General features: G+C 37.0%; 2 protein-coding genes across 5 annotated transcripts in view; both read left to right on the forward strand.

Annotated features, from left to right (window-relative positions):
- Nucleotides 1-2,844: 2,844 nt before the first annotated feature.
- Nucleotides 2,845-11,743, forward strand: LOC102224886 (annexin A11-like). 2 transcript variants are annotated; one of them, XM_005794593.3, is made up of 15 exons: nucleotides 2,845-2,951; nucleotides 4,761-5,097; nucleotides 5,179-5,216; nucleotides 5,358-5,501; nucleotides 5,603-5,690; nucleotides 5,809-5,903; nucleotides 6,028-6,141; nucleotides 6,717-6,807; nucleotides 7,182-7,261; nucleotides 8,018-8,074; nucleotides 8,159-8,252; nucleotides 8,346-8,441; nucleotides 9,423-9,481; nucleotides 9,590-9,712; nucleotides 10,802-11,743. In XM_005794593.3, exons 2-15 carry the CDS (start codon nucleotides 4,770-4,772, stop codon nucleotides 10,859-10,861), a joined length of 1,467 nt encoding a protein of 488 aa, XP_005794650.1. In that variant the 5' UTR covers nucleotides 2,845-2,951; nucleotides 4,761-4,769; the 3' UTR covers nucleotides 10,862-11,743. The 2 variants fall into 2 exon arrangements, with proteins under 2 accessions (XP_005794650.1, XP_023197270.1); XM_023341502.1 differs by having other exon boundaries at nucleotides 2,849-2,955.
- A 6,145-nt stretch (nucleotides 11,744-17,888) lies between these two features.
- The window catches only part of LOC102225144 (disks large homolog 5-like), a 31,389-nt gene continuing 27,062 nt past the window's right edge, over nucleotides 17,889-22,215 (forward strand). For 2 of the 3 annotated variants that reach the window (XM_023341499.1, XM_023341500.1), the window contains exon 1: nucleotides 17,890-18,647. In XM_023341499.1, coding sequence (XP_023197267.1) covers nucleotides 18,368-18,647 — 280 coding nt within the window. In that variant the 5' untranslated portion in view covers nucleotides 17,890-18,367. Of the gene's footprint in view, nucleotides 18,648-22,215 lie in introns of all 3 variants that reach the window. The other variant, XM_023341501.1, reaches the window with a different exon arrangement.

Genomic DNA, 22,215 nt, shown 5'->3' on the forward strand with positions numbered 1-22,215 from the left:
TTTAAGCCTGGTTATTAGCTGGTTTCTCTGTCAACTTTCTATGCTCATCTGTTACTTTGTCTGGTTCCTGGTTCTTTCTCCATGATCTCAGCAGTCATTTGTTGTAAGCTTTCTTTGTTCATTCTTAAAGACTCTGCTCATATTGCAAATATCTCTGCACATGGGTCCACCATACAACACTAAACATTTTAAATCCGTAGTTTTCCGTTCATTCACAATAAAGCACTACTTTGTGTTGGCTGATCACATAGCACCCCAAACTTATATTTACGTGAGAGTTATTCTACTTTTAGTATGATCTTTGACTCTTTTTCAGCTTATTTTATAGCTGTGTTTCTTTCACTTTTCTTATTAATACTACTAAGTTATGTTAATAGTATGTTAATTCAGGATTTGTATTCTTCATGTAATAATTTTTTTTGAATTGATTTAATTTCTATTCCTACATCAAGTATTTCATCATTTCTTTGGTCCCTCTTCAGCACCTCTGATCAGGTTAAATATTTAACTAATGGGAGTAGTATCTACCTTCGAATTTAAACAAAGAAGTCAAACAAAATAGTGTGTGGGGGGGGGGGGGGTGCACACACGCATGGTTGTTTGTCCTGTGTCTGTTTCTGTGTTGCCCTGTGACAGACTGGTGACCTGTCCAGGGTGACCCCACCTCTCACCCGGAACGTTAGCTGGAGATAGGCACCAGCACCCCTCCCAACCCCACTAGAGACAAGGGTGTTAGAAATGGATGGAGTCAAACAAAATGAGTTCTTTCTTAATGTTGAACAGCTGCTCGTCCTCATCAGAGACACACAGAAGGAACTCCTCCAACTTAGCCTGTGAGGACATTGTGTACAATAATACCGCCTTAAAATACAATAATAATAATCCTGATCTCTAACTTGAAAATTTTAAACAAAAAATCAAATAAATATTTTTGCAGTTCACGTGAGTAATCTCCTTAATTAGATAACATGTCCCAACAAAAACAAAACAAAAAACTTGTGTTACAAAAATAATAACTTGCCTTCTTTGGATCGTAGAAACTTAGCAATTTGTTAACCAACTACTTAGATTTCATTTACCTTCCTAGTCTTTCAAGAAACTGACTGTTACAGTCAACAACGTTAGTTTTTTTCATTATTTTTCTCTTTAGCTATGAGCGATGTGGTGAAAAGTTCCCCACAAAGAGGTTTCCACAGGCTGAGTTTAACACGAATGTCAGAGCAAACGTGAAAGCAAAAGCGGACAGCTGAGTGTGATGTGGCAAGCCAAAGCACTTCCTGTGCATGCACTGAACATTTTGCTCCAAATAGAAAAAAATTATGTCCTGTAATAAGCAATATTTGTATTTCTAATCAGACACTTAATAGGTAAAATAAAGTAAATGTGATTGGTGTAGTGGAGAGAAAAAATAAGTAGTTACTTCCATCTCATTGAAGAGGAAAAGTAGTAGCCAGATGCTGCTAACCAATGCATCTGATTAACAGAATGTTGTTTATGCCAAATTCTGACCCTAGAGGTTGAAGGTTGCAGCTAAAATCAAGAGTTACTGGATCTGACAGCCTTTTTCCAATCTGTTATTGTTCTGTTTTAGTGAACCTGTGTGCATTGTAACCTCTGTTTCTGGTTCTGACCTGACAAGAATGATACCCAGCGCTGTCTACTGTCTGCTTCATGGTTCGACATGTCATTTATTCAGATATGCTATTCTGCATACCTTGAATGCAACAAGTGTTTTTCTTTTCTTTTTTAACTGAGCAACTGTCATGTTTCTGTCATCCTGAATCAATCAGCCCATTCTATACTAACCTCTGACATCAACAATGCATTGTTGCATTCCAGGAGATCAGCAGTTTCTGAAATACTACCAGCCTGTCTGGCACCAACAACAATACGCAATGTTCAAATGGATTTTCTTTTCTCCTCCTATTCTGTTGCTTGGTTTGAAGTTCAGGTGTCCTTTTCAAATCCTCCAGATCCTGGCTGGCTGATTCTATTTTGTGTTTGCAAAATATTCAACAGCTGCAGGTAAAGTGGCTAGGGAATCTAATTCAATTTAAATTTAGCTTAATATAGCTTTCTCTTTAATCTATTTCGAGATATATAAATCTCGAAATAGATTATATATATATATATATATATATATATATATATATATATATATATATATATATATATATATATATATATATATATATATATATATATATATATACCAGGGCCTCAGGGAGGAACTGGAGAGGGCCTGGAAGGTGAAGACCACAGTGGTGCCTGTGGTCATCGGGGCCCTCGGGGCAGTCACCCCCAAACTGGACCAATGGCTACAACAGATCCCAGGAACAACATCAGACATCTCAGTCCAGAAATGTGCAGTCCTTGGCACAGCCAAGATACTGCGCAGAACCCTCAAGCTCCTAGGCCTCTGGTAGAGGACCCGAGCTCAGAGGATAAGAACCACCCGCGGTGGGTGAGAAGGGAATTTTATATATATATATATATATATATATATATATATATATATATATATATATATATATATATATATATATATATATATATATATATATATATATATATATATAGTGTGTTTGTTCTTAAGTTCAAACCACTCCAGGTTCCACAATCCTTCAGACAGGATGCATTTTGTCATTTTATTACATTTTAGGGGGGGGGAAGCCCGTGACGTAGCGATGGAAACCTATCCCTGGACTTTATTTTAGGGTTACTGCAATCTTATTAGGTGGGAATGGAAAAAATGACAGTTGATGTCTTGTTTATTGCGGAGAATGTGGTTGCAGCTCTCTGAGTCACCAGCAGCCTCGTTGGGAGTAAAGGTTGTTTAAAAGGGGACGGAAACGGAGCCTGCAGAGGGACCCACCCACCTATGTTAACTCCTCTAGTCTCCTCTCCCTCGCGTTTCTCTTCCTGGATCTGACGGCGCAAGCCAGTAATCTGTGAGTAAGTGTTTCTGTAATTCCACAACCTAAAATCAAGAAGGAATTTGTATTTGTACGATTCTAGTTTGTCTAGAAAAAGAAGATTCAACAGTTTTGAGACTTTTTGTTTCCGAGACTGGAATGTAGTAGATTAGCCTTGACCAAATAAAACTGATTCTGCGCAGAAGCTGCAGCAAAAGCTTGTCTTTTTTTTTCTCGATGAAAATGGTCGCAGCGTTGTTTTTGTTTTTACACTATACCTAGCAAGCCTCCTATCACGCGTTTCTCCGTATTACTAAGGTCGGTTGCGAAAGGCGCAAAAATGATAGTTTTCTTAAAAATGATGGTAACAAGGAATGAACTCTGCGTCCAATTTCCTCCAAGTGCTTTAACACTTAAAATAACAAAGTTTGAGCAAAATGTCGCTTTATTATCTTCGTTAAATGCGCTTATGCGAATACTTGGGTATTAATGCGATTTTGCTGTAAAAATCTCGCAATTTTAGCTAGCTCCGGTGTTGGAAAGTCAGGCCTATGATGCTTTCAAGTTAGAAATGTTGCTGTGTTTGAGTGAGCTTCGTATTATTGTCCTTCACAAAAGTGAAATAAACGTCTAAGTCTAACTTAAGTCATCCTTAAAGTTTATATGCTGGATACACAAAGCATATCTTACAAAACATAAAACATTGTTATATATTTCTTCTCACATCCTTTTGGCAAATAGCCTATTAGTTTTAGGGTAGTTGTAAATCCCGCCTGGAAAAAAGATTTGACAATTACGACAGCACGTGAAAGCTTCACGGCTGTTATGAGTCGAACATAATGCTGGAAAGCAGCTGGGTGTGTTCAACATATTCTAGGAATTTCAGATCTTTACAAAGAAGCTTAGTGTTTTGGGTTCAGAATAAGGGAAGTTTGATTTGAAATATTTTCTTTTATTTATTGGCAGAAACTTCAACATTGTTCGACCACGATTTAAGTTACTTTGTATGAACTGACTTGACTTTTGTTCATTTTATTTCAAGTAAAAAACTAAGATGGATTTGTTTTGGGGGATTTTCAGAAATGATGATCTATGATGTGACATTCCAATAAAATCCATTATTTTGCACACTTTTGAAGTAGAGGAAAAATGTTACATGTTGGTTTTGAAATTATATAAAAATGTTGTTTTCTGTATTAGTATTAAGCCTCTCACTCTCATACCCCAAAATAAAATTCGGTGCCACCTGTCAAGTTGTCTAATTAGATAGCCTTCACCTGTTTGTAATTTAATCTCAGTGTAAATACTACTGCTTAGTGAAGGCCTCATGAGTTTGTTAGTGCACATTAATGAACAAACAGGATTGTAAAGATGAAAGAATACACCATAAAATTCAAGGTTAAAGTTTTGGAGAAATCAAAAGCAGGGTTGGATTATAAAACATGATTAGAAGTTGTGATTATCTTACAAAGCACTGCACAACATCAAATCTACTAAGATATGACCGTCTACCTTATAGCTGATCACCTAACTTCCTTAGCAGTCCTATTTGCAGTAATGGGAAGTTACAAAGCCACGTCAATGATTGTGCAATTCGAACAGGTCTTGCAGTGGATGCATTTGCATGTGAATGTGGAACTAAAGATTTGTTTTTTTTTGTTTTTTTTAACTTTTTGATGTTTGTGGTTTGGATATTGGGACTATATCAACATGTGATGAAAAGTGATAATATTTTTCTTTGAGAATCTCAATTTAAAACTAAGGGTTGTTAAGCAATTTTACATTAAGACCTCGGAAATTATACTTGGTTAGACAATGTTCCTTAAGTGTACATTATACTTCCAGATTCTGAAGATGAGTTACCCAGGATACCCTCCACAATCTGGCGGATACCCACCACAGGGAGGGGGCTACCCACCTCAGCCAGGGGCATATCCACCCCAACCAGGCGCCTACCCTCCGGCAGGGGGCGGCTATCCTCCGGCACCTGGTGCCTATCCTCCAGGAGGAGGAAGCTACCCCCCACAGGGCGGTGGATACCCTCCTCAGGCTGGATACCCGCCAGCAGCAGGGGGATTTCCCCAAGCTGGAGGGTACCCTGCTCCAGCCGGAGGCTTTCCTCAGGCTGGTGGCTACCCTGCACAACCGGGTCAGGGAGGTTATCCCTCCATGCCTCCAGCAGGTGAGGCCACGAGAAAAATGTACATTTTGTTTAAAAGGAGAGTTCGTTTACATGTTGACTGTTCCGCTGTTTACTTTGCAGGGGGAGGCTGGGGTGCAGCACCAGGTGGCTATGGCGCGGTAATTGAATCCTTATTTCTGCATCTCTGAAGTGGACTGTCTTAAATAAAATGAACGGATAAAGTCTAACTAACCTTCATCTGTTTTCTAAGATTATTTTATCTGAGTTTAAGTCCTCATAGCCCTTATACTTTTTTGCAGCCCGGAGGGGCTCCGCAGGGGTATCCAGGGGGCCCTGCCCCAAGCCAGCCAATGCCAAATTATCCTGGAGCCCCTGCTGGTGGCCCCTCGATGCCTGGATATGGGGGTGGCGTTCCAACCAACCCTCAGGCGCCAGCAATTCCTGTAGGTTATACTTGTGCTTATTCAATAATTCCTCTTAAACTTCATACAGCCAAGTGAATACACCTGTGTTTTGTACTTTATGTGCCGATATGCATTTATAGAAAGGATACAGGGGTTCCATCAAAGATTTCCCTGGAGCTGATCCACTGAAAGACGTTGAAGTTCTTCGGAAAGCAATGAAGGGTATTGGTGAGTCACCCCGTGAAAATAAATCCATGAGATACTTTCGTCCATTCACTATTGGTCCACTTCTCAGTCACAGTTCAAAACATTTGAATGGATTTTAAATACAAAAACTTTGAAACAGGAACTGATGAAAATGCCATTATTGAGCTCCTGGGAAATCGCTCCAACAAGCAGAGAGTTGCATTGGTTCCAGCCTACAAGACTACATATGGAAAGGTTGATTTGCTATATATATATATATATATATATATATATATATATCTTTTTTTTTTAATTTTCCTTTCTGTGCTTTTGTGTTTACATTTTCATTCTGTTCTGTTTTTGTTTTATTGCCTTCTAGGATTTAGTCCGTGATCTTAAGTCTGAACTTAGCAGAGACTTTGAAGACCTGGTTCTTGCCATGTTGAAGACCCCTACACAGTTTGATGCCTCTGAGCTGAGGGAGGCTATAAAGGTTGGAATGGATTGGTTGGATTGCATTTGATTCAAGTTAATGCATGATCTCAAGATAAATGTTTCCAAGTTATATGGTGTTTCACATAATATATATGATCCATTTTTGAGAAAACTTTATCTGATCCAAATACATGCAGTTTAATTTAATTTAAATTGAAGTACGGTCTTATTCAGTTGATTATGAAGCCAATTGAAAAAAAATGGTGTTAAAGAAAGTGTGTATAGCAGCAGCGGTTTGTTGTTTAATGGAGAAAAATGATACAACTAAGTATAGAAGCTTTGGGTCAGAAGTACTTTCTAAGACAAAGAAAAACAAAATGAAATGTAAATAGTACTTACCGTAAATCCTTTTCATACATGGATGAAAAGGATTAGGAAAATTGGCCAGTTTGTCCTCTACATACTTAAGCATAAAATACCACAGCTACAAACTATGAAGTTTGTAACTGAAAGGAAAATTTGATCGTAAAAAAAAATTGTTTTGGTTCCTTTTTTTTACTTTAGTACCCACATTGTCATTGGAGAAATATGTTGAATGCCTTACTAAACATTTTTAATTTGTTGTATTTTAAGGGTGCTGGAACTGATGAAGCATGTCTGATTGAGATTTTATCGTCACGTTCCAATGCAGAGATTCAAGAGATCAACAAAGTCTACAAAGCTGGTGAGTCAGTCCTGACATTTATTAGGTGTTTGCAAAAAAAACAGCTTTCTAGTTCAGCAACACAGCTTAGTGCCTTTGTTGTTTTTAGCCAAAGTGGAAAACTGAGGCTCAAATCAGCAATATTGCACGTGTTATTTTCATAGGTTAGTCTGTTAGACATTACAATATTATATATATTTTTAAATAAATCTTTTCATGTTTTGTGTTATACATTTAAAATTTTCATAAACATTTATGATTTTCAATACCCCACATTGACACAATGCCATGACTTGTATTAAGAAAATCTCTTCTCCATCTGAAGGGCCTACATGTGAGTTGAAACCAAATATTGAATCAACGGTTTTCCCCTAAAAAATGTACTTTCCTTTCAGAATACGGAAAGAAATTGGAGGACGCCATTACCAGCGACACCTCTGGTCACTTCCGCAGACTCCTGGTGTCTCTTTGTCAGGTAGATTTGTCTTGATTTTAAGCATTGCAAGCTATTGGGTGGCTAAATCTGAGATTAGGGTTACATAATATGAGGCATGAAGTATGTTTTTACCCCCGAGATACTTACAGACCATAAAGTTAGTTAGAGTTTGTAGATCCCACTCTGAGAGCTGATCACAATGATAAAAACGTGAGAGAGGCGGGAGGGGAGAAAAAACCATGCAACTGCAAGAGTTGTGCTTGTAGTGTGAATATGTGTGTGTGAAAAAACCATGCAACTGCAAGAGTTGTGCTTGTAGTGTGAATATGTGTGTGTGAATGACTAGGTGTGGTGTGAGACGCTTTTGGGGACTTGATGAAGCGCTCTACGAGTACAGGCCATTTACCGTTTATTCATTTTTGTTATGTTACAACCACATGAACACCAAAACAAAACTGTTTTTTTTTCTAGAATGTTGTACATAATTGGAAAGTAGAGAAAAATTATTAATAATTTCCTAAATGTTTTTTACTCCTAAAATCTAAAGCGTTATGTGCATTTATATTCAACTCTCCAAAGTCTTTGTGTAGCCACATTTCACTGCAATTACAGCTGCAACTCTTAGGATATGTTACCAACATCTTTGTACTTCTTCAGACTTAAATTTGTGTTCATTGTTTAAAAAAAAATAGCTCATGCTCAATCAGAGCGAGTTATTTGGCTGAAGCACTACCCCTGCTTGTAGTTTCGTATGTACTCTGCCTTGCTGATGTCGTTTTGTTTTATTCAAATCAGGGAAATCGTGATGAAAGGGAGACTGTTGACATCTCATTGGCAAAACAGGACGCTCAGGTATGGCTTTCAAGCTGGTTCATAGTTGAAAATGAGTTTAGGAAGAACTTAAAAACAAGATCATCAAGTTTTCTCATTTCTTAGAAATTGTATGCGGCTGGTGAAAATAAAGTGGGTACTGATGAGTCACAGTTCAATGCAATCCTGTGTGCCCGCAGCAAGCCCCACCTGCGTGCAGGTGTGTCATTTGCTTGTTTTCTTTCTTTCTTTTTTGCATATAGTATGATTGTAACCATGCTGTTTACTTTTCTTTCTCTTTTTTTGCTGCCAGTTTTCCAGGAGTATCAGCAGATGACTGGGAGAGATGTTGAAAAGAGTATATGCAGGGAAATGTCTGGAAATCTGGAGTCTGGGATGGTGGCTGTTGGTGTGTTCACTTTTAGTTTCAACCATTGTTCTGTCTTAAGAGGCAGTCTAAAACCAGTCAGGCAGCTTAATAATTCATAATCAAGATGAGTAGGCTGTCTAAATTCTACTATTAATATACAATCGCAGAATTTGACAGCGTCTTGCAAAATTATTCATTGATCTTGATTTTCTTTTTACCTTTTATCACATTACAATCACAAATTTGATTGTATACCTTTAGGATATTGTGTGCTTCATTAACACAAGGTACAGCAACACCACAGTGTTTGGGACTGTTGTGTTAAGTGTTGGGTTTCTCTCCCATGCAGTGTTTGCATGTAGTCTATTAGGTTAATTTTTGGTCTCATCTGACCAAATAGCCTTCATGTTTCTGCGGTTTTCCATGTTTAGGGTTCCTATGCAACTTATTTCCGTACTTTACCGGTCTGGATAATTAAAAAAAAAGAAAGTAGAATTATTGACAATATATGTACATTCACTTTAACCATTGTATTTTTTTTTGCATTGTTTAGATGTTGTGTTCTTACTTATGACCATCTTTTTCTTTATTCCCTTCTCCTGTTCTACTTCTCTCACTAATGCCATTCCTTCTTTTTTCATTTTTGAATCCCCTTCTTAAATCATTTTGCACTACTTTGTGTTGATCTACCACATATAATACCAATAATATACCTTGAAGCTTGATTGTAACAAAATGTGGAAGAATTGAATAGTTGTGAATATTTTTACAAGGCACTATGCTTGACATAAGTTTGACAGTAAACATAATATGACAAAAGCATAACATTTATCATAACATTTCTTGAAGTTTGTCATTAAACTACATGAATAAAAGCACACAACATCACAAGAAAGGTGGATTAACACAGACTTTATCATTTTTGACTACTAGAGACTTTAAAAAAATAGGAGAAGTATAAATTCTATAATTTCTATCAGAAAAAGCAACACGTTACATTCTGGTCTCTGTTTATTTTAGTCAAATGCATCAAAAATACTCCAGCCTACTTTGCTGAACGGCTCCAGAAGGCCATGAAGGTACACATTTCCATTACCTTTTCATTTCTTTATAATAGTGAAAAGCTGTTGCTATCCCATAATGTGTATTAAAGGATGGAAAAGTGTAATGGAATGATTTGCTAACAGGGAGCAGGGACCAAGGACAGGACCCTCATCCGTGTCATGGTGTCCCGCTCTGAGGTGGACATGCTGGATATCAGACAGGAGTTTCTGAAGGCCTACGGGAAGTCACTGTACAATTCCATCTCTGTAAGCTCCACTCATCATGTTCATTTTGTTAAAGTCCAAGTTTCACCTAAGGCACTCTCTGCATTTATTGGTAAAGAGGTGTAAAAAGCCTAAAAATGAATATATCTTAATTGTAGGGGCACTTATTGTGAACACTTTTTAAAACTGCATTTAATATAAATTAAGTTGTTTTTTTGGTTTTTTTTTTTTTACAAAAACATAACTACTGGCTCTACTGCATTTAATAGTTTGTGTATTTTGCCAATAGGACAACACTTTGTTTTCTCTAATATTTTGTAAGGTTGGAACATACAGAGAAAAATCTTTGACAATTCCTCTTTGAAAGAAGTAGAGAGATTTTTTTTTCCTGTGTCCTCTTTTGCTTTGTTCTCTTCAGCTCACATTTCAGGGTTTTTTAAAAAAAAAGAAGTTAGGCATATAAAGCCAGATGGCCATGGAAGAAAGTGGATTTTCATGGTTCAACGCAGGTGAACTGTGTCTCCATTGATTTTCCATATATTCTGGGTTATCACCTTCTTGACCGTCCCCACAGTAACAGATTTTCAGTGTTTTTGTGAGAGTCCATCTTATTTTTAACGTGTACTGGTTTATATTCAGGAGTTTAAGGTAAATGAGTTCAATGCAATCCTGGGTAACATAAATGTAACTTTTATTTAAGACCAACTGATATTTAGAAGAGTTTAAGGCTCCATCGTCTCTAAAAATGAGAGAAAAACATCCACCGCATCACAGATTCTTTACTATACTAAAGAATCAGACATAAGGTGTTTTCCTACATATTTTGTTTTGTACCAAACCCACCTGGAGTTTTTGCTGCTGAAAAGCACGCAATTAAAGTTAAAGTCCCAGTAGTTCTTTCGGAACAAATTCATGTTCCAAAAAAAAAAAAAAAATTTTTTTTAGAAATGGATTACTTATTATAATCCTAAAGATACTTTGACTTTAAAACTATAAATAAAAAGTAATCTAAACGTTTCCCTGCGCAATTGCTACTTCAATAAAGATTTTGTTTAAATGTAAGGCCACAATGAGTTTGGAGGGTATTGTATTTGCTTGTGTAATATATTTTTGTTTTTGTGTGTTTCTCAGAGTGATACTTCAGGGGATTACAAGAAACTGCTGTTGAAGCTGTGTGGTGGAAACGACTAAACAGAATGACCACAGGGGGACATTATATACGTCCACACTGAAACGATATACGTAGGACATATATCACGTCTGATGCATGCCGCAAATGCCTTTAGCCAATCAATATTGATTATATATTTTCATATATACTTAAGATGATTTTTAATATACTATTGGGTGACAAATCAGGTTTTAAAGAAATAGATTCTTGTGTGATTTGTGCCACATTTCCTACATCATTTAAGTTTAACCTATATATTCTGTAGTAAAATTGTCTGTCCCACATAATAATATATCAATTTTACATTGTAATCCTTTGAACTTAAAGTCTGCTGTAGTTTGCAGCTTTCTTTAAAGAAAATCATCTTTAAGGAAAGAAGGAACATAAGCATGGACAGTGACTATGCAATTTATTTAGTAAATAAAATATTTAGATTATAGCTCACAGTTTTGCTGTGGCAATGAAGGTATTAAAACTCCAGGAATGTCATATGAAAATTATCAAAAAAATTTTTTAACAAAACTCCCATAAGCAGAAGTCACATGATAAGATTCATGTTTAGGAAGCCATAATTATACTTACACTAACTTTTGAATGTATGAAATTTTAAAAAATGCAAAAATCCTCTCCTCTCTGCTTTTAGTTTCACATTTTTTTTCCTCTGCTTGCAAGCCTTTGAAAATTAGCTTTAAATGTTTTCCTGTAGCTGCTTAATTTTTATGGCAATGTTATACTAAGTGCCAATAAGCCAAAGACTAACAGATCATGTTATACAATTTTGAGCGTGTTGCTCTGTGAGTTGTTTGCATGTAAAGCATGTCAGCCACACATAACATTAGGATGTAACAGCCAAAATATAATTGTTTTGTTTAATAAATAAAAACTGTTTACTTTGCCTTACATTGAGTCTTTGTTGGGATTTATTCTTTACTGCCAGTAGAGGGCCCTGATTCACTTTTTAGTTTCAGTTCATGTTGTTCGGTGGCGGTTTTTCTGGAACTGCTTGTAACACCAGAACTGAAAATTCATTCAGTTTTATTTTTTGATTTTTATTTCAAAAGACATAAATAAGTACTCTCCACAAAAATTTAAAACAAGGTTGTTAAAAATATACTATGATAACAAGAATATGGAAAAGGAAAAAGAACACGATGTACATGCATTTCAAATATTACAAAGGAACAGTAATATAACTTTTTTAATAATACAGCTTCACAAATCTCTTATGACCATAATATGCCACAAGTTTTTTGTGCGTATAGAATTTATTAAATTGAAAATTAAAAATATATATGTATTTTACTGTATAAAACCTGAAATGCCCAAATTAAATCAGTTTTTGTTTATACAGTTCTAAAGAAATTGTTTCCATAATTATTGTCATTGTACAAAAAGCTCTATACATTAAAGAAACATGTTCTTCTCTTGATCATGTGTTATGTAAGATGTAATTCTCTTTTATTGTAAAAGAAAAAAAGATTTATCTGTGCTGCTGTCCCAAATATACAGTAACTTGGCTATGGAGAAAATGTGGCAAATACAAAATTTCCAATGAATGCAAAACACTGTTCTGTTCTTTTGCACACTTTATGTATTAATTTTATGTACTCTGTGACTGTTTAAAAGATAATTGGATGCTCAGAGGATTATCAGCTTGTTAAAGGCTTACCCTTATCAATAGACCTGTCAATATCTCCCCCTTTCTCTCTCCATCCATCCATCCATCTTCTTCCGCTTATCCGAGGTCGGGTCGCGGGGGTAGCAGCTTCAGAAGGGAGGCCCAGACTTCCCTCTCCCCAGCCACTTCTTCCAGCTCTTCCGGGGGAATCCCGAGGCGTTCCCAGGCCAGCCGAGAGACATAGTCTCTCCAGTGTGTCCTGGGTCTTCCCCGGGGCCTCCTCCCGGTGGGACGTGCCCGGAACACCTCACCAGGGAGGCGTCCAGGAGGCATCCTGACCAGATGCCCAAGCCACCTCAACTGGCTCCTCTCGATGTGAAGGAGCAGCGGCTCTACTCTGAGTCCCTCCCGGATGACTGAGCTTCTCACCCTATCTCTAAGGGAGAGCCCAGCCACCCTACGGAGAAAACCCATTTCGGCCGCTTGTATACGCGATCTCGTTCTTTCGGTCATGACCCAAAGCTCATGACCATAGATGAGGGTGGGAACGTAGATCGACCGGTAAATCGAGAGCTTCGCTTTTTGGCTCAGCTCTCTCTTCACCACGACGGACCGGTACAGCGCCTGCTTGACAGCAGACGCTGCGCCAATCCGCCTGTCGATCTCCCGCTCCCTTCTTCCCCCATTCGTGAACAAGATCCCCTTTCTCTCTAAAATTTGAATACAAAGGTTTTCGGCCCATCAGTTCCCAAAAAACAATCTCCAGAGAAAAAACTCTGCTATACGTCGAGTCAAAAAGCCTCTTAATTTTCTCCAAACCAACTTATTTTTCTGCTTTCTTAGTAGGAGGAAAGTCAGCTACAACAGAAGTTTGATTGACCTTCTCTCCTGCTAATGAAGCCGTTAGATTAAGAGTAATCATAAAAAACAACCATTCCACCTACCACATTTTCTGCTACAATTTTTAAGACTCTTCTAGAACAAAACATATTTGTGTAATCTACTCCCAATAAATGTGGCTTACCAGATATTCCACAAATGTCATTAATGTAGAAATTAAAATGCAATTCTTGTGGAACTCCACATTTTTATGTCAATAAATGTAGCTTTAGCACATATTGATTGTTTGCTATTTTGTGTGAAACATTGGATTTTCAAAATTTTCTACACAGTGACTGTTTTGCAAGCTTCCTTCTCTGTGCATCTCAAACATCACTTTGTGTTCAAAGTTGCCTTGTATGTGGCTAAAGTAAGCAATTTCCTTTACTGTAAAATTACTAAGTAAAATGATGTTCAGGTCCACTTTGTGCTTTACGTGATATGCAACACAGAGCTCTTCTAAAGGCTATAAATAGGAGATGTGGCTGTCCTAAAGTCTTCTTTCTGTCTTGTTCACTCGCGTTAAAGTGCAGCCTCAGAGGGAAAGTATTGTTGAGACAAATGGCCTCTCTTTTCTAACTTCACCATTACTCACATAAATGAAAAGAACCCACCAGCCTGACGACAAAGAAGGATAAATATTTAACGTTTTATATGTGTATTCTCCATTCAGCTAGTGCTGTCTGCACTGATACCTCCTGAAATATAGGTCAAAAGGAAATCAAAGGAGGGGCTTTCATGAGGTTTTTATTTTAGGAGACTGCACTCCTGCCTGATCCTGATTTCTATAAAATATTCTTTAAATATTAACGTGGATGTGATCAAAAGATGCACAGCTTGGCTACATGCAAACAGATATAGCTCCTAAGACACTTATTGGTGTGACATAAAAAATCCTCAAATATCTTGACATTTTATTGCATGACTAAACTAATCTTACAATAAAAAATATTGTTAAATCCACCATTATTTTGAGAACCTTTACTTACCGATGAAAGATTTCCATTTTATTAGTTGCTCTGCTTTTAGTACTTTGCATAACCACTTTTTTAATATGACAGAACTTCATCTTGAGATGCTTTTCAACATATTAAACGTTTGTTATGTTGCAAAATAGTTTTAGTTTCACCTGATCAATTATGATTCCAGTTGTCAGAATCATTTCTATTACACAACATAAACAAAACAATGTACACAAACACAAAAAAGCAGAATGCTAATATGTTTAAACTATGGACTATAATTATACTTGATGCAATAAAAGTGCACAAATACATATCGAAGTGAGGAGTGAAAAGTCCTCACAACAAACTTTTCAAAGTTTGTCGATTGTGTAGATGACGGTTGGTTAAAACTGTTTCTAAAACTGGAGTTATTGTTTCTACTCTGGCAGGCTGTAGCATCTCCAGCACGTCAAAGAGGAGAAGATGGGTTTGGTTCTTGAAGATGTTTTCTGCTCTGTTTATTCTGTGTGCTGTGGCAAGGTTTTCCAGAGGGGTCATAAGGCACCCAATGGGCTTTTCTGCGATCTTAAATGACTTTATTCAAAGGTGTCTTGTTTGCAGTTTTGCAGCCCACGTACCGGACTCATGTGCAGTAAATGAATGATTGGCATGTGAAATCCCAACAGCATTGTAGTTGCATTAGCCTTTAACAGGTTGTATGCATTAGTGTATACCAATACCACAACTTTACTGTCTGTGCATGTGGAAATACATCATAATGACATACTTGTGATACTAGGACATAAAATGATTTTGCTTCTATAATAATGGACACATTTAGTTTAAGACTGTACACATCTTTAAAAAAGTGTCAATAATCTTGGAAGGTGCCGTATATGTATAAAGCAGACAAAGAATATTTGTCTGCTTTATGCTACATGTTATTCATAGACACACGAGTCATGAAATAGATGAAAACTTCAACTCATATATGTCTTTTTTAAGTTCTTGTTGCTAGTCACTCATGTAATCACTGCAGTTTTGACAATCAGTAAATATTGGCTGAATTGTTGATTTGCAGTGGATTTTCTCCAGCTGTCGAATGGGGACTGTACAACTAAGTGACATTTGGTTGCCAGGGGCCTAATCCTGCTTTAAACTTCATGAGTGCATACAAGCAAATTACAAACCCCCAGGATTAGATGGACAACAAACGCATAATGAGATGTGGCAGCAGATATCGCTGTCCGGAAGCTTAACATATTTCCTCTAGTATTCTGTGCAACAATAACAAAGAGCATGCAGCCTTGTCAAATTTTAAACAATAAAATGACTGCACACACAAAAGAGGATAGCAAATTAACTACAGGCAGGAAAAAAAATCACAAAATGTGTTCATTAATGTTTTTACTGCAACCCCTCATGCTGATTTGATGCTTCAGGGACGGTAATTCCTACATACGGCAACTAGCTCGCTTGGTGAGAACCAAATGGATTTCACCAGCAGGCAGAGCAAATTATTTGAGATGTTACATAACATTGTTGAAAGTGTTTAAACTTAAATGTACAGGCACACTGTGTACTGTGCTAAGTTGTAAAGTCAGTTCCTGTATGTTTCAGCTTGCTACAGATGAGACTCCTAATCCTCATAAATACAATGCAGTGAAGCTGCTTAAAAATACAGTTATAATAACTAACAACATGCTTTACAATTCATTGTATTTATATCCATTGAGCTTTTTTGCTCTTTGTCAGGGCCGGCCCAAGGAATAAGCAAACTAAGCAGCTGTTTAGGGCCCCACCACCACCAAGGGGCCCCCTCAGTGGGCCTATGTCATTATAATAAGAAATGCACACAATTTCATAATGAAATGATTTGTTTTTACAATAATAAATATTTGATGATGTATGTAGAAATCTTTATTTTATGGACAAAAAGAAAAAAAAATGCTCTTGGGAGCCCCCTGGTGGCCGCGGTAGGTCATGCACGCTTCGCCGGTAATTTGAGCTGTCGTGCAATGTGTGGTGCGCATCCAAATATCCAAAGCTCCAGCAGAAGATAAGTAAAGAAAACAATATCTCAAAAAAGCACTTATCCTTCAGGGAGAAAGAAAAGAGGAAGGATAGAAAAAAAGCCAAAATAAAGGTTTGTTTTAATTTGCCTTGGTAATGTATAAAAAGGAAAAGGATATAATGTAAACAGCACTATCAGAGATGCAGTAGGTTTATAGCAGGTGTGCGAATTATCTAATATTCTAACTGTTGATTCCAGCCGGTCCACATTGTTAGCAGAAATAGAGGGCCCCAAAACCAAATTTTGCTTAGGGCCCCATGGAGGCTTGGGCCGGCCCTGCTCTTTGTCAAGTTACAACCACAATTGATAGATCGACACAAAGTGGTGCATGAATATCTACAAATATGTACCTCCCACCCTAGACCAGTACAATAACTCAATATAATTTATAACTGGTTACTGCTCATCATTATTACGCCTTTTGTGCAAATATGCATTTACATTGTTTTGTATTCCATTCTCCTTACTTACTTACTTGTCTTATATGAAACCAAGTCCAATCAGTTGCCTTCAAAAGCTACTTAATTAGTAAATAGCTTACCTGACAGACATGAGAGAAAATTTTATTTCACAGGTCTAGCCTTTACAAAACTTGCACAAAGTTTCCAATCATTTATGTGACACAGAAAAATATGTGAAACAGCTCCGGTTGGATGAGAGACAAAACTTACAGTTTAGTTTGAAGGCAAAATTCTATATGCAATAGAGAACAGACACTGCACAAGAGTTTGGTGCACAAATAGTAATTTATTGTATCGTTATTGGGGAAGTGTTCTTATTATGATAAGAAATTTGGTTTGTCGTGACAAAGATAAAAAAAAAAATTGAATTTCCACTGTTGGTTTCATGAGAACATCAACAAATATCAATACATCTGAAAATCTAATTAAATGTGTGCACAGATTAGTGATTAAAATTTTCCAAGCCTATTTTAAAATTGGTATGTTTTTAAAAGTGACATGCATTCAGAGCTGAACATGTTGCCTAAAAAAACTACAAAGAAATGGTACTTATTTCTATATTAACACTTTTATCATTATCCAAATAAATATCACTAAATATTATGACAAAATTTCAAGTCCACATTTCTAATCCTTATTCTCAATGTGATTTAGCTTTGACTAAGCCATACCAAAACACACGGACATCAATCCTGCCTCTGCTAAAGAAATGCAATCCCATAGCATGATGCTGACACTACTGTGGAGACAATGTCGGAAAACTAAACACCTTGATGTATTAGTTTTCGGTCATTCAAAGCCTCTATTTTGTTCAGTGTGGCGTTACTACTTTTTTCTTCCACTAACCAATTGGACGGTCTATCACGGTCTTTGTTTTGCGACGGTCTATCACGGTCTAAGAAATCACACTGGAGTTGTGTGGTGTCACGGAAAAAAAGAAGAAAAAAAGTTTGAGGGTGTGATTACTTTTGCATGACAATGTTAATAAATACTTAATCCATACAACGTTGCCGATACATTTATTTTTACTATAATATCTGTGATAACAGAGGCGGGGAGCCAGGTGTTCTTAAGAACTAAGCTCCGCCCATATTTACCTTAAATGTCCATGACTCAGAAATATGATTGGTTGCAGAATCGATGCGGTTACTTGTAGGGTGAGACATGGCGGAGTTTGTAGTCACAGACAGGGCTGTAAGAGAGTTTTTACAGTTTCCAAAATGCTGAAAGAACTCAAATTCTGGCTTAGTTTCCCTTCGTAGCACGTCACAGTCCAGCTTGAAGTAGCAGAGGTTTATTTATTTTTCTCTCGAGAAGGACGGAGCGTCGGGCGTCGGGTGGGGAGAGAAAAAAAAATGTGTTGTCATCTTTGCTCAGTCAACAGCCTCAGGCAACAAATATGGCTTCTTCTTGTGTATCCTTCATTTCGGGTTGAAAACCGTCCCGAGTGGGTCGAGCGGGACAGTCTTCAGTAGCTTGCCCGAAGTGAGGTCGACTAACACGGAGAGAGACTTCGAAGCGGGGACAAGCAGGAGGAGGGGGGAAGGAAGATGGAGCTTCAACATAAAGAGTTGTTGGAGAAATGCTACCAGAACTTAGTGGAGTCCATAACAGACGCGGACCGAGTCGTGGACGTTTTGTCTCGCCGTGGGGCCCTCAGTCAGTCAGAGCTGATGGAGCTGGGACACCACTGCGTCTCCGGTTCTGAGAAAGTGGACCTTCTCCTGAAGATACTGATGAGCAAGGACCGGGACTGCTTCGCGGAGTTCTGCACGGCTCTAGAGGCGACTCACCCTCACCTGCACTCCCTGCTGCTGGATGGCACCACTGGTAAGCCACACTCATAACGCTTATGTATTGTTTAATTACCAGAAAGAGCTAAGCTGCTCCATAAAATAACATTAACGCAAAAACAATTTCGAAACTCTTCTTGGAATAGTAAAACAGACTTATTGACAACTTGATAAAGGGCACAACTTTCCCTTTGGGCCGTCATGTGATTTATACACACACTATTATGCGTGTCGCATTTGTTATGTCACTAAAAGCACTCCCAGCCAGCCTTTTTGTGAAAGCGACTTAATGGACCTAAAAGAAATGGATTCAAACAATCAATAAAGTGACATGACTGGCTCAATTGTGTGTGTGTGACAAAATCAATTACCCCAATGTCAAAGTCAAATGAATGAGCTAAGAATTAAATGTGTGTAAGAATGGAGAACATCAGCTGGATTTGTTCTGCTGCAACACAGAGTTGCATTGTTACATAAACTGTGGTTGGCTGATTAAATGCAATAAATGAGTGGTCTGTGTTTCACACAACAATGGCTTGCAAAATTAACCATAACACTTGAACTTTTCCACTTTTTGTCACGTTACACAAACTTAATTTTATTTTAATTAAAAAAAATCCAATGGAAGCTTTGTAAGGGACACGACATATGCAAGAGAAGGTACTCTCATCAGATGAGAACTTTATTATTATATTCCTTTATTTAATCAGGTAAACCCCGTTGAGATCTAGATCTCATTTTCAAGAGGGACCTGAGCAAAAAATTTGCAATACATAGCAAACTTTATAGTCTGACATGCAAATTTGAATAAATTCAGAAGCTATGAATGCCTTTGACTTCATGGGCACTTTATCTGGTCTAAAATTGGTCGAATTGCATAAAGAAATGTCATTTGTTAACGACATGAGAAATGCCATGGTTTATGCTTTAATTTAAACAAAATAATACTTTAACACTTAGCTTGTGGGACTTAAACCTTTATCACTGAATATTCTCGATAAGCAGTTAGCAGGAATAGAAATGCCCTGAGACGCATTGGGCAGATTTTTGGTCCATATTTATTTTTTTATCCCATTTAAGCTGAATACGATTCCTTTCTAAGTACCATGAATCATAACTTCCAGAATACATATATTTTTTTCATCTAGTGGTGATAATAGAAATTTCACTGTTTTGACAAAGTGAGTATGTTGAATATTGTAAAAAAAGAAAAAAAAGAAAAGATTTTTCACAAATAGTCTAGTCACAGAGTTCTCTCGCTATATATCAGTGGAAATCTACAAATACAGTAAAAACTCAAATGTTGTGGTACCGCAGTTTCTGTACCAATGAAACGCAGCCAAAAATAATAAAAGTTTACTTCATTTACACCTTTCCAACTTTATTCACAGTAATCAGAAAGGAAAAGGGGAAGACATACTGCAAAACCTACCATCGATTGTTTTAGGTCAAGCATAAAATCATCCAATTGCAATCAGCCAACTGTCTCGCTGCATCTCTAGTATATTACTCCCTTTTTCCTCAGATATTCAGAAAGATTTTAATGATGTGAAATCTCATTTTCACATCATTAACACATCACTATTCTGCGACCCACTGTCTTTAAAAGTTCTCTTTCTCTCACTCCACAATGACTATTTATGAAGGTCTTTCTCCTTGAAATGTAAATTCTTACGTTTCGAAAATACCTCTGCATCTGTGAATTCTGTAAGCTAAATAGACTTTGATTTATCTCATGTTCTTGGTGTATTCAGCAGCATAATTCACATTGGTACATGTTCCTTGCTCAGCAGTCTTCCTCACTGCATCTTTACAGGCCAGAAGATTTAGTATTTCCACTGCTAGATGCTCAGTTCAGCCTTAACCATTGTATCATGCCTGGAGAACTCAGTAAGGTGTTAAATAATGTATTCATTGTGTAATTACACATCTAGCTAGTTTTTTTTCATGTGCATGCATGCTTTGTTAATTTGCCATGTGATAAAATATGTCTGTGCAGTGATGCGTTGTGGGATCGTTGAGGGATCCCACAACGCATCACAGCTCAAGAGAGCACATGCTGTAATGTGCATCTTCCTGTTGGTAGACACAAAGGCTGCAAATGTGCTAAGGTAACCTTTATTACTGGGCAGACAGGTTCCTCCACTGCACAGCCTAAACATGGGCCTTTCCTTTGGAAACCCAAAGCCTGTTACTATTGGTGTATCTAAAACATTTAAATGTGTATGAGTCGCAAAAAACCCCCCCAAAATTAATGAATGTGGACAGGTTTACTGGTGAACTCTGGGTCATTCTCAAATATCAACTCTGAAATGTATACTGTGGTAGAAAAAGTCCCTAAAATTGTAATATGATTCATGTAACACCATTTTTTGAAGCCCTATGTGTATTTAATAAACTAAGATAGTTGCTGCTTTTATATAACCATTGCTCTAGGGCTTGACAGGAGAACCCTTTTTGTTTATGTATTGTTTCTCCCTTTTCATCAGGAACAATAATATGATGGCAGCAGATTATCAGGGTGTGTATCATGGGTCGGGTATTATCTTGGTTTCAAACTACAAAAGAAAAACTTGGGATTATTTTCAACAGCAAAATCTTTTTAGCTTCTGTATTTTGTTTGTGATATCACTAGTACTGATATTTCCTTACAACTTTGTTGAAACCATATATTATGTTAAGATGGTGAGTCTTTAAATTTACAGTAACTTGTAAAATATTTAGCTAACTAAAATTACAATATTGAAGATTTGGTTTATTTGGAGTATCTCATTGTACAAATATACTTTTTTTTGCTAAGCAAAATGTGGACCTCATCCACATTTTGCTTCTTTACAACTACGTTCTTCAATTAATTTTATTGGGATTTTTATGATTGAAAAGACTTTTATGTTGTTAGTTTATTAATCAATGATCTGCTGCCGTCCTTGTATCAATCTTCCAGACCACATCTCTCGTAGTTCAAGTCTACTCTGCATCAGAATCAGAACCAAACATGAAGAAGGAGTCTCAGTTTTTACCCTCCTCTAATCTGGAAACAAGTTCCAGAAAATTGCAAAAATGCTGAAATTCTGAGTTGTCTTCGAGTAATATTACTGGAACAGCATTAAGTCTGTGTTCCAACTTTTCATCACGTTCCTTTACTTAGCCTCTGCACTTGCATTAATGTTATGTTTTCATTATGTAAATCATTTTGAATTCCAAGTGATTGGGAGACAGGAACACCTGCTTGTACGCCTAAATTTCTCCAGTAAATTAAAATTATTTCTGTTCTTTTCTTTGACCAAAAAGGAAGCCTACACATTTAGAAGTGCTTGTATACATCAATAATATTCAGTGTTATGCATATATATATTTGCCATTTTATCTGTGTAATGGAATTCAGTTTAAATTTGTTCAGATAATGTAAAAGTAATGAAAATTCAATAAATAACTGTTCCCTCCAACTAGTGAGTCCAGGGTTTACTGCCCCCAGAAGTTGCTGAGGAAAATAACTCATGTTTATGTGAAAAGAAGAAAAAAATTCGATTCTACAAAGCAAATGGCAAAAACTGGTGTTTCTAATTGCTGCTTCAATTGAAAGTAGGTCTGAAGCAATGTAAGAT

This window comes from Xiphophorus maculatus, chromosome 10, assembly GCF_002775205.1.
Source record: "Xiphophorus maculatus strain JP 163 A chromosome 10, X_maculatus-5.0-male, whole genome shotgun sequence".
NCBI classification, from domain to species: domain Eukaryota; kingdom Metazoa; phylum Chordata; class Actinopteri; order Cyprinodontiformes; family Poeciliidae; genus Xiphophorus; species Xiphophorus maculatus.

Excerpts from the sequence above, each read along its gene's own strand:
- LOC102224886 (XM_005794593.3), top strand. The coding sequence starts at position 4,770 with ATGAGTTACCCAGGATACCCTCCACAATCTGGCGGATACCCACCACAG. Across the intron at positions 5,098-5,178 it reads TCCCTCCATGCCTCCAGCAG|GGGGAGGCTGGGGTGCAGCA; the intron begins GTGAGGCCACGA and ends TTTACTTTGCAG. Across the intron at positions 8,253-8,345 it reads CAAGCCCCACCTGCGTGCAG|TTTTCCAGGAGTATCAGCAG; the intron begins GTGTGTCATTTG and ends TTTTGCTGCCAG.